The sequence below is a fragment of the Falco punctatus genome (genome assembly GCF_963210335.1).
Source record: "Falco punctatus genome assembly, chromosome: 6".
Lineage (NCBI taxonomy): Eukaryota > Metazoa > Chordata > Aves > Falconiformes > Falconidae > Falco > Falco punctatus.
The window spans coordinates 43,980,344-43,992,808 of NC_137585.1; the positions used below are offsets into that span (position 1 = coordinate 43,980,344).

At 39.9% G+C, this 12,465-nt stretch overlaps 1 protein-coding gene across 7 annotated transcripts in view; it reads left to right on the forward strand.

The window, feature by feature from the left end:
* Window positions 1-12,465, forward strand: part of LOC308065436 (uncharacterized protein) — a 250,785-nt gene that overhangs the window by 73,640 nt on the left and 164,680 nt on the right. For 5 of the 7 annotated variants that reach the window (XM_080391412.1, XM_080391414.1, XM_080391416.1 and 2 more), the window contains one exon: window positions 1-10,645. This exon is cut by the window's left edge. The exons of 1 other annotated variant lie outside the window; for it this stretch is intronic. Coding sequence is in view for 1 of the 6 variants with exons in the window: in XM_080391418.1 (XP_080247544.1) it covers window positions 10,571-10,645 (75 nt within the window). In the remaining 5 variants the exon portion in view is untranslated. The remainder of the gene's footprint in view (window positions 10,646-12,465) is intronic. One more of the 7 variants, XM_080391418.1, reaches the window with a different exon arrangement.

Consider the following 12,465-nt stretch of genomic DNA (forward strand, 5'->3'; position numbering starts at 1 on the left):
CTTTATCCTTTATGAGCCAAAACACTCTTTCAGGGATATCAGCTATTTCTTCCTACCTGTTTCTTCAAATTCACATTCTTCCTATTTCTTTTTTATTTATCCTTCTTAGCTTTTATCCCACAATAATAAATAAAAAAAAAATAGCTCTGTGTCAGATTAGGGTTTTTTTAAAGACAAAAGAGTGTTATTTAACTGTTCTATAAAGTTTTAAAGCTAATGGTTCAACTCACAGGTAGGAGAACAACAGTGATTCATATCTTTCTTTGTAAGCAACATCACCCGAAGGGCATTATGCAACTCTGGTTTTGATAGGGTTTTTCTTTTTTTCCTGAGGCATAATGACTCCAGAGAGACAGAACATAACAGTGATCAATTGGGCTGCTTTCTTTTCCATTCCAGTTTTACACAACAAAGAGATCCGCTGATTTTATTTGTCATTTATTTATGCTTTAAGCAAGCCCAGTTTGGAAAATATTGGCCTGTCCAGTAGGTACTTCTTGGTCCCTCAGCATAAATGTATTGTTTCCCCTGTCTGAGATTATGAAGCAAGGTCATCTATGGTGTTACTGTGCTGAAATAAACAACAATATTGAGAGCTGCAGCCTTTTCTAGTTAAAGCTACAGAGAATTTTGTTGCTGGGAGCTGGCTATAATGGGATAAAAATCAGGAGCTGACATGTTGTTTGTTGACTTCGAGCCAAATCTAAAACATGCTGTAATTCTACACCAGTCCAAAACATCAGTCTTGAAAAGCCCCACATTTTTGCATCTGATTTAGTGTTTGCTTGAAGTGCTGAGACATTTTTCTAGGTGGATGCAGCTTGGTGTCTCAGCACCCTCGAACGACAGTGTGCCTAGGTCTGTCTGATCAAGTCAAGGTGTGGGACCTGGGAAGTCCACATCCAGCTCCTCCATCCTGTAGATGCCATTGGGGTGAACTGAGGATCTTTGGGTAGGATTCCTTGCCAAAAGGAAGCTATGGTTCCCCTTGGCTTTAAGACATAGAGGGTGGTGATGATCATTTTCTGTCTAGTGGTGTTATTGTTAAATTATCTTTCCAGCAAATGGATGTCCCAGGTTTACGCTCTTTTGTCTAAGCAGGAGATTTAAGCCTCTTTTCTAAATATTTCAGGTGAATGCCCTAATCAGTGAGCTGGCAAACCAACAAAGAGTTTTATGTACTCTTTATGTAGTGCGGATATATCAAGCTGTAGCCCTATATATAGTAGTGTTACGCTTGAAAGGGGAACACTTGCCTCTGATAACCTATTCCCAAGACCATAACATAAATAAGATGGTGTTTGAATAGCATGAATGCTATTCCTCTGCCCCTGTTGGAAAATAGGATGAGTGAACCAGGCTCAGTTACTCAAAAGAGAGCCAGTAGGTACCTGTTCTTGGGAAACTCCTCCAGACTGGGTGTCAAAACGGCCTGCAGCCTGTGAACCAAGAGCAAGGCATCTTTGCCTCATAGGGGAACATGTTTGAGACTCCCCCTTGAAACACAGGACACAAGCCTTAGCAGTGGTACCTGCTGGGTAGCACAAGGCATCTTCCTGCTCTGGGACTTATGGGGTCTCCTCTGAGTCCCATTTCCATAGGGCCACTGAGCACATTGGGATCCTAGGTATGATTCTCAGTTCTCCATTGATGCCAGAACAGTAAAAACTAAGTGTCCCAGCGACTGACAATGAGATAGCAAGGCAAAAGGGTGCCTGTGGCTCTCTCACCCAATAGTACCACTACTCACATGTGGCTGCAGAGCCCCCCTCCCCATGGCAGCAGCCACATCCTGTCCTGCAAAAATCTGAAAAGCCGAAACATCCTGACTGTTTCTGGCCCTGTGTCCTCTAGTCCAAAATATGCATGGACTTGATAAGCCTTTTGTTTTGTTGTAATTCTGCATATTAGTAGCGCAGATCTCATTACCACATATTGGTCACAATATCCTCTTTATAGCTACAAATATCTCTGGCATAGGTAGTTTCTAATTACCTTTATTCTCCATGGTAAATATGTGAGAGCAGTGATACATACATTATTAGCATGCAACTGGAGAAGTTTGAAACCAATGTGCTGCTGATTTTTCCCCTCACTTCTTAGGAGGGGTCTTCTAGTTCATAGCAGCCACAAGGTGTGTATTTTGTATCTAAAAAGGAGATAGTTATGAGTACTTTGCCAATTATTAAAAAAAAACCAAACCAAAACAAAACAAAAAAAAAAAAAAAACAAAAAACAAACAACCTACTGTTCATTAGCTGAGAAATTAAGCTTTATGTTTCTAGAATGGTACAGTTCATTTAAGATACTACTGACCCAGATTTGTATTTCTGTACCAAATTGCTTCAAGTGAGTAATGCACAGTCTATTTATAGGATCATTATTAAATCAGCACTTGCATGGTTTAAAGCCCTTTGTGCTAGATTCACAAGGGAGACTCAGGCACTCTTGTCACCCAGTGGGTAGCAAGCTTGTGTTAATATTCACAGGAGTGGTAGTTTGGAGTCGTTTTCCAAAAGAAGCAGCTCTTTTTGAGATGCCAATACTGCTTGCTATAAAATGGAAACTCATCTGACCTATTTTTGACTTCTACTTTTGGGTGAGATGAAATATACCCCTAAGTGCCTCTTTTCCACAATTCATTGCATTATGCTTTTACAGTGGAGTAAACAAAAATATTTTATTTTTTATTATTATTGTTGTTGATATTATTCATGAAAGTGTTAGATTTGTCACTTCAAAGTAAAAATGATGCTAAACACACTAAGGGCGGACAGAGAGGTTGTTAGCATAATGGACATACATGCTTAAGGGCAGCCAACATTAAATCCGTAGACACTTCTATAAGGATGAACAAAAATAGTAATAATAATAGTAGTATACATGATTATGATTATGATTATTATTATTATAGCAACATTTTTTGATCATAAAATCCATTTCACCAACATAGAAGAGTTAGCAGAAATACATACATTCTTGTACAGAATTCAGAAATACAAACATATGTTTTTTGATAGCTAGAAAATTTTGAATTGAAACACCTAAGGAAACAAATGTCAGGGTAGATAGAAAAAAAACTGTAATCTACTACAATTCAGCTTCTTCATCATTGGCAAATATGTATTCAAAGATGTCAGACATTTGCTCCAGTGCTATTTTCTCTGACTGGCCAGGCTTTATTTAACATGCCCAGGCATAACTGACTTGGGTGAGGATTTTCTTCCCTGACCCATGAAGTCTTCCAAGGCCTGAGATAGGATACCTCTCACCTAATTTAAAGAGAGATGGATATCTAATGCAGTTTAGACTCAGCAGAAGTCCGAGGGATAAAAACAGGGGAAATGAGGTGTGATTCTTTACAGGAAAAAATGCAAGACCTCATATAAAAACACATCCCAGGGCATTCTGGACATTTCAGTTACTGGAATTCTGGTGTGAAATGTCTTTGTGTTGCTGGGAATCCTACTCATCTGTCCCACGGCTGTCTCAGAAGAGGGTGTGGAAACAAACCAAGTCGTGTCTTTGCCCCTGGGTGTAGTAACATTTTTACATGACAACATGTATTTTAAAAATATGGAGAGAGGGACCGAGTCAGGACTGCAAAGCAGCGTACATGGGAATGGTTAGACCAACCCTCAAAGGCCAGCTTGCCAGCCCGCTCAGTTCGAAGCATCTGAAATCCCTTCTCACACTGGATGTTTTTTCAGGAAGCTGGGTGAGGCTGTAGCCATTCCAGCAAGATCTGCAGACTGAAGCCGGAGTTGCCTGTCAGGGGCCAGATGTGCAACTGACATGAGCGTCCAATTCAGCCTTCACTGCTGGAGCAATGCCAGTGCTAGGCTTTCAGTCTGGGGGGGGGGGGGGGGGGGGGGGGTATGTCTCTTGAAAAAATTGCAATCACAAAGATAAAAAGGAGTGTTTGTCTAAGGAGTGTTTGTCTGTCTTTGCATGTGTGTGAATGCGTGCAACTACTGAAACTCTTAGACTAGATACAGCATAAGTAAATGTTGCCCTTTTTAAAATTTCACACTTTTTTAAAGCTATACATTTGCATTTAAAACACTTTGTTCACTATGTGAACCATATACAATTTATATGATAATGGGTCTCTGAAACCAAAACACTCTTTCTGTGAGTAAACTAGCATGGTGATTATGAGATCTATGTATATACAAAGTGGTTAAAAAAATAAGCACGCTTGGTTATCAAAATATTATGTAGAATTATCTTCTGAAAAAAGCATTTCTATTTTTTTCTTGGTTTGGGTAATGACTTAATAACAAAATATTAGATACATCAAAAAAACACCCACAGGTACATATTCTGTGAGTCATGAGTATGGTAAATACATTGTGTTTTATTTATGAAAAGGAATGATTTCATTAAGTTGATGCTAAAAAGATGTTTTCTAAAATACTGTGTCACAAATGAAAAAATAAGAGCACACATGATATTTGTAGCTGAATTGCATCTGTGGCATAAACGTACAAAAACCAGAAAAATCACAGATAGGACATACTTTTTACTGCAGAATTTCCTGACTTGTTGGTTTCTATCTCATCCTTAATGCTATCTAAATGCTGTTTCAGCCTATGAATTGAATTTTCTTTTCATTTGGGCAGATCATATATTCATTTGTCGACACTCTAGCTTCATCCATCAATGCATTATGCCAGGCAGCTTCATCTCCTCCTGAAAGATAACTTTGGATCATGTCATGGCTCAATTCTGTATTGCCCCTACAGAGATAATGAATTTGCACATGTAAGAGGATCATTTACCAATGGGGTTCGGATGCTGTTTTGAGCATATAATTTCCATCTGCCACAGGATGATTCCATTTGCAAAAATCGATCTCCTGGAAGAGGATTTCTTAGCTGTGGTAAGCACACTGTAGGCACAGTGTAGCAGAGTGTGTTGTCTGACAGGAGAGGTAGAAGGGATCATCACATTGCTGCTGCTGCCGCACACAGAAAGGCAATGCTGTGGGGACGGGTTTGCATCGCTTCACACCGAGGCTGGAGAAAGGAACAAGGATGGGGTAAACAAGCCCTTTCTTCTTGTAGCAAGAGGTTGCAGCTCAACAGGACTGAGAGGAGGAACACACATGTCGGGGTGGTATGGTGCAAGCACAGACATAGTTAAGCCACTTCTGAACAGGTTCAGCTCCAACTCTGACAAACTCTGTTAGATGCTGAAGCAGGCACTGCTGTGAGATGACCTCTTTTAAACAGCTTTAGGGTTCAGCTTAATGCCTCCCAGAAAAGATTTGAGCTCATACGTAATTAGTGTGAATAAAATTATGCATTTCATCAGCTGTAAACAATAGTAATCACACATAGCAACTTCACTTGTGTGGAGTTTGGCAAGAGGGAGTACAAATGGATGCCTAAGAAAGTATTCTGCAGGGGCTCCTAGGGTGGGCCAGGAGCAGCTTGATCACTGCAAGCCTTAGATTGCCGCAGGCATCAATAAACAAGGTAAAGGAGATCTTGCATATTACATCAGTTATCATATGCCAGGAAGACCAAGTTATGCATAAGGCAGAAGGAACCGCAGAGGTAGCTGGTCAACTTAAGGGCTATGAGTATTTCCATCCCCTGCCAAAATCTGCCAGAATTGCATCCCCTTTTGTTCCAGTGTTGTCTCTCACTTAGTCATGAGAGGCAAAAGACAGTGGTGAGTTTACAGGAGCAGGAGGACAGTATCTCTTTGAATGGGCTGAGAGCTACTGAGTGGAGTTGCACAACTTCCAGAGTGGCTGTGTACATGTGGAGCTCAAAAGTCCTAAGTTAAGTACAATTTCAAGAAACTCACAGAGTCCTTCCATTTCTGTCTGTTCTCAGTGCTGTAGAAAGCACGAAGACTCACTCAGCATATTTGAAATCATTAACTTTATTTGCTATAGAACTGGAGCTCCACAGACCTATAGCCTGTTCCCTTGGTGCAACCAGCATCATACTGGCAGTTCCTCCGGCTCCTCCACTCGTGCTGATTGCAACAGGAGATTCAGGTTCATTCCTGGTCCTGGTGACATATATTCATGCAATGTGAGGAGGACAAGGTGTTTCTGTTTCGTGCAAGTTACTGATTACAGGCATACATTTTGTTCAGTGTGTTTTCATGTTCATTTTCAGAGAAACATGCATGGTTTTTCCCCAAGGTCCTTCTTTGCTGTCATATTTTGGTATATTGCATGTCACTGTTCAGTGTGCACTGTGTCATAGCATGATCGCATCAGCTGTCATAAAGTATAAGTTAATATGACAATTTGTGTCCTAATGTAGCTTGACAAGATGAAATTTGCAAAAAATAAACATGATTCCTGCCAATACCCACCGGTCATAATGACTTCAGGTGTACCTCCCTTAATTAATCACTAACTAATTATAGTTTCCTGATGAGGTGCCAGAAACAGGGTGCAATATGGGTATTGTGTATCTATGTGACATATTTCAGGCTGGCATACAGACTTACAGAGATATTACCTGTATACCATGCCATTCTTAATAGGTTATTTTGATTATTTTTTCTGCTTCTTGTGAATAGGCAAAAAAATATTAATTCACTGGAATAGCTTTTTCTTTTTGAAACACATGAATCAATCTGAATTCTTTGAAACTGCATTATTCTAAAGAGTGTTCATAAATCTTGGAAATATAATTTATTTTTCTAAAGATCTATATTTTAAAAAAGACAGTTTAAATTTGCACCTGAGACCATTATAGTTTCTATGAAAAAAAAGAGAATGGCTAACAAATTGAATGGATGGACTCTCATTAAACATAAAATTACTCAACAAGAACCATTCTGAATCAATTAATCATAATGTAACAGGACTCTAATTTTCTGGCATTCTCAAAATCACAAGTAAGTATTTGCATCATTTTTCATCATAACAAATGTGATTACTTCTGTTTACAGTTGATGAAATACATAATTTCAGTCACAGTAATTAAATACTGGCTCCACTTTTTTATTGGGAGACATTAAATTGAATCCTAAGGTTGTCTAAAAAGGTTGTTTCACAACAGTACCCTTCCACTCTTTACTCTTCTTTCTACACGCTTCCCATGAGCGTGTGCAAAAAGGATGAGAAAATCCAATTTATATGACATAGCATGATACTGTGAGACATATCTGCAGTTTAAAATAAGATTTGTCCCAGGTGCATTGCAGGGAAATAACACCATCCCTTCTATTTATGGTACTTCATGTGTGACTTATAAATGGACTTTTTATTTTAATAAATTATTTTGTTAATCAGTGTGTTTTGGATTTGAACCCAAGTTGTTTGATGTAGCATTATCAAAACAATCCAAATTCTGAACAACTGGAACTGCCAGCTAACAAGACAGCAGATTATTCAAGAACAGGCTGGTAAATTCCCTGTGGTCCATGAGTCGTGGGACTGGAGGGGGCTGCTTTGACACCAACAAAAGCTTTTTGCTTACATTGATTCACCCAGCAAGGAATGTTAATTATTAGGATAGGTAGAAAGGTAGTTCCTGTTTATTGTCCCATGGAAACAAATGTTTGCAAAACCCATTTGGAAGAGAATTTTCTTGATAGTGTTTCAGATTCCAATTAAATTAAAATTTTGAAATGTAAAATAGAGAGAGGAAAGGGTTAAACAAATAAAACACTAAAGCTAGCAATTAATTTCAATTTATATTTAAAAAGAAACAAAAAACAGTTATGGTCTTGAACAGCCTAACTTACAGCATTTGCTGTAATAAATAAAATGTAGTGAACAACACAACCCACCCCCTCATGCCTGGCACACACATTGCCAAGGCAGCTTAAGAAAACACCAAATGCAGCTTTGAATTCTGTGACCAAAACACGATTCTAGTGAACTAAGCATTTAAAGCCCTCTAAGTTTGAATTTGGATTGTGAGGCAATTTTAATGCAAACCATGCCTGGCTTCTCAAGTAAGTGGATCTCTCTACGCCAGTACAGTGATCTGTTTCGTTAAATAAGTAAGGCTACCTCTTTCGGGAAGTACAGCATTGTTTTAGAGAAACTTATAAGGACACCATACCAGTTATATTATTTGGTGTTTGTATACTTCAGGGAATATGACAGAAATATTATTTACTTATTTAAAGCAATCAGGAAAGGTTATTTTTCTCTTCTAGGGTGGCTCATACGATAATTAAATTTGCATATTTAAATAAAATTAATTTTCAGTCTCCCCAACTTCTGTCAACCTCTTCTATTATGGTGTAAGTTGTTTGGTTTTATTTGTTCCTAAATCCTAATATTCCACTTCCCTTGTACTGTTAGCCTGTATGCGTGAGGCCAGTATTTGGTGCCTTCCAGTACCTCCTTTATGGTTAACAGGGGATCTCTGCCATCACAGCCAGTTGCAGTGGTCATATGCAATTTACAGAATATGCAGCTCATCCAGGTGAGGTTAGGCTGAGTTATGACTCTCTCTCTATCTGAACACTTATTTCTCTTTGCTGCCTGCTTTAACGGAAGCAATATCAACTCTTCACTAGCCAAATTATAGACTTGGACCTAATTAGACACCAATATGTGCCTTGTGCTCTTTGGAGAAATATTTTAGTACCTTTGGAGCTGGCGAAAGCAAGGAGATAAAAACTAATGTCCTTTAAGCGTGAGAAAATATGAAAGAAATGCTGATCTGTACAGTAGGTTAAAATTAACCTGGGTACTTACAATACTCTTCCATCAGCACAAAATTCTTGATTTAGAAGGCCATGAGGTAGATGTTAATTACCTGCTGAATCAGGGTTAGAATGCTTATACAGAAACCTTTACTAATTTGGCAGAGCAAAAGTTCAAGTGAAATATGACACTAGCTTTGAAAACTGTATGAAACTTTTGACAAAATGAAGAGTAATTCCTATAACATTGGGAGGTACCACCTTTTCATGCCTGTGGCCCACAGGTTATCCGTGGGCTTTTAAAAACATTCACACACTGCTCCTCCACTTTAATCCTTCCAAAGCAGGGCTCTTTGTGGGAGGAGAATACAGGGAGCTTACCTGCCGGCAGGTAGGTGTGGATTTAAAAGGTGTCAAGCATAGCTGCCGTTCATCACCCACTTGCTGAAGCTCTCAAGCTGTCTTCAGGCTGCCAGGTTTTGGGGGGAAGAGGGGCCTAGGGGAAGGAAAGCCTTCTCACCATCATTGATGTAGATGCCAAAATCTATTGTGTCAGGGCTATCTTGGGCAGTCTGTCTTCTGGGTTGGTTCCCAAGTATCCTCCATGGCCAGTCAGGTGCCAACAGAGCCTCATCCAAGTCATCCAGTTTCCAATCTGAAGGGAGCAGCTCGGCCTCTCCTGGGGTGCCAGCCAGCCCTTTGCCCAGGCACAGGGTCACTGCCAGGCTTTCATCCCCATGGGAGCTCTCAAGCAGCCAGCAGCGCTGGTAGGGGAGAGGGAATGGCTCTCACCCCAGGCAGCTGGGGCTTTCCTGCTTGGCCAAGAGATCTCTTCCTGCATGGGGAAGCCCATTAGTCTGATGGTCCATGGCAGGTTATCTGAGAGCTTGCTTTCAAGGAACAATACATTTACAGGAATGTGGGTTATCTGAATTAACCATTGTATATATCAGTGCAACACTCCTCTGCAGGTGACAGTATGTGAGAACAAGGCGCTAGAAAGGTGCCAGGAAGAAAGGCCAGGTACACATACATGTCTTCTGCTAGCTCCCACCACTGGTGAAGAGGTCACAGAGCCACTAGTCATCTTGGCAAGGAGGAGCAAAGAAAGACAGGGGAGACTGGATCGAGTGCAACTCTGACCTTGCTTCGGTCAATAGGTGTTTGATTGCAGAGTCCAAGCAGAATTTCTTCCCTAGGGAGGCTGGTTAGTTCAAGATCACTGCTCGGCTGATAGCCCAGGATCCAGCGGGGTCTTATACTGATTAGCAGAAATTTTAATTTCACCCTGGTTATGAGAGAGCAGATGAAGAAGGATGCTGAATAATTCTACAGGCACGTAGCAACTCTTAGGCAAACATTCCTTTTGATCTACTGTGGTGAACAGCCCACACACTCAATTTTTACTTCCTTGACATTTTTTTCTGAAGGGGTCTTCTCCATAAATCTCCCAGGCTCTTGTTTTATAAAGTTACATTATCCCAAGTGGAGACAGTAAACAACCTTGCTGCTGCAATTCATTAGAATCTATATTACTTTATTTATACCATCCAACCAGCTTTGTTTCCTTTTGTAAATTTTATACAAAAATATCCTGAAAATATGCTCTTAGTAATGACTAACTTGTTGTTTAGGAATGCAAGTCGTAAATGTTAGTCATAAGAAAAACCTTCTTTTGCTAGTTTTAAATAACCGCGCATATTTTAATACTTTGAGTCATATACAAATGTAATTAAAAGATATATTATCTTCCCCTTACTGGGAATATCACTCAGAAATTAGAAGGGTAACATTTACGTCTTGTGAATAACTGTTCAAAATATTAATTCATGTAAAATTTTGGCTTTTCTGGGGTTGCCTGCAAGAAGCTGATCTCCTAACTCAGGATGGCATCCGTGTGTGTTTACACATTTCCCATTCACTATTACAGCCACTGCCATGAGGAAATTGCTGAAATACATCTTAACTAACATACACATGACCGCTGCTTCCAAGGGTTATAAAGGTATGTACTAGTTCAAGGAACACTGTAGTAGACATAGAGTTATTGTTTGCAAAGTGAAAGAACTAACAACATCCAAAAAGGTGTGGGCAGCTGTAACTGATGGAATCTACCAGCCAAACAGTAGGGTGTTCTCTTATAACATTAACATCTACATGCATGTGAAGACTTTAAAGATTTTTATCAAAGATTTTAGAACATTTTGTTGTAAGTGGGCTCACAGATACAGAAGTTCATATATTATATATGAGTATAATCAGAACAATGGTATACAGACATTATTTCTAATTAAAGGGAAGTATATAGAACATAAAGAAAAAAAACCCAACAGATAGGCTTTTGAAATAATATTGTTGAAGTCCCTTTGACTTTTAATGCTTACCATCATGCTGGTTTGTTCAGGGCAGTAGTTAGGTCCAAATTTAGCACCCTTGTGTCTTTATTAGACACAGGTAGACTTTATGCAAGTCTTAAAAAAAGAGTAGGAGGACTTTGAACCTAGTCTGTAAGAGCTAATGAAAACCTCCAGAACATTTGGAAAAACATTCCTAATTTCTTGAATGTACAGTCATTTCTTTAACTTTCCTTTTCTGTTATCAGAAGAAACATAAGACTAAGGAAAACACACAAGCAACAAATACACGCCCAATGTATAACACCAAAAAGAGCAATATTCGCTGGCTCCATGCAGGAAATCTCACTCAGGCAGATGTTTGAGTTGTTTGATAGAGTGAGGGTTTTGTTGGTTTTTCTTCCTCTTCAACTTTTCCCTTTAACAATGGACTTTTTTCTTCATTGCCTTCTTACTGAACTCCCTCCTACATTTGTCACCTAAGAATAGCTTGGTCATATTCAAAATGCCAGATCATCTGGAAAGTTACGCCTTCCCTGGAAGTGGAATAAAGCTCACCTCTTGACTTCAAGTGGACACCTTATTCTAGGTTTCTCTCAAACCCTTTTGGGCATAAACCAGTGTGACTCCATATTGCATGCTGTCATTGCACTTCTCTCCCAGTGTTTTCCAGGTGGGAAAAGAATGTGAATAAGGTTCTTCAGGGAAGTTTTTTCTCAGCTACAAAAGGGGAATAGGTATGCCAGCAGTGTGAAACATGACTGCCTCACCCCCATTGTGCACCCCACGGTCAGGACCAAACCAAATACCTCTGGGATGGATTGAGGGCTTTGGCTAGTACAATCTCCCGACTATCTGCAGGTTCAGTAAAGCTCTTTATTAGGGCCCTCCCCTCTGTTTACTTCTCCAAAGCTAGCAAAGCACATTTGCAAAGACAAGTTGCTGCTGGTTGCAGCGCCGACGCCAGCGAGGGGTGGAGCAGTTCCCATGGTTGTGCAAGGCTCTGGGCTGTGCCAGTGACAGCAGGGACCAAGGTTACCCACTGTTCAGCAGGGACAACCCTGGGGGCCAGGCGAGTGCCACCAGCCAGGGGCTACAGCCCACAGCAGGCTCCCGTTTCTGTGCTATCTGTTGGTTCAGTCATCATCTTCTCCCCACTTTTCTCTTTTTAACTTAATACAGAAGGTCATATTTTGGCTCAAAGTCAATAGTTTTTACCACTGTTTTCAATGTGGCAGGAATTTCATCCAAACCCTTCATGCCTCACTGAGGACAATAACACAAAGAACACTGTTTTGGGGGAGAGAAAGGCATCATGTTTGCCAGCAGTTTTATTTATTGTGTTTGGGGGCTTCATGATGTAGTTGCCCACCCATTTTTTATTAAATGTTAGTTTGGCTTTTGAACATTTTATAAACTAAAGCTACAATATAATAACAATTAAGAGTTTGTATGTAATTTCCAAAGCTGG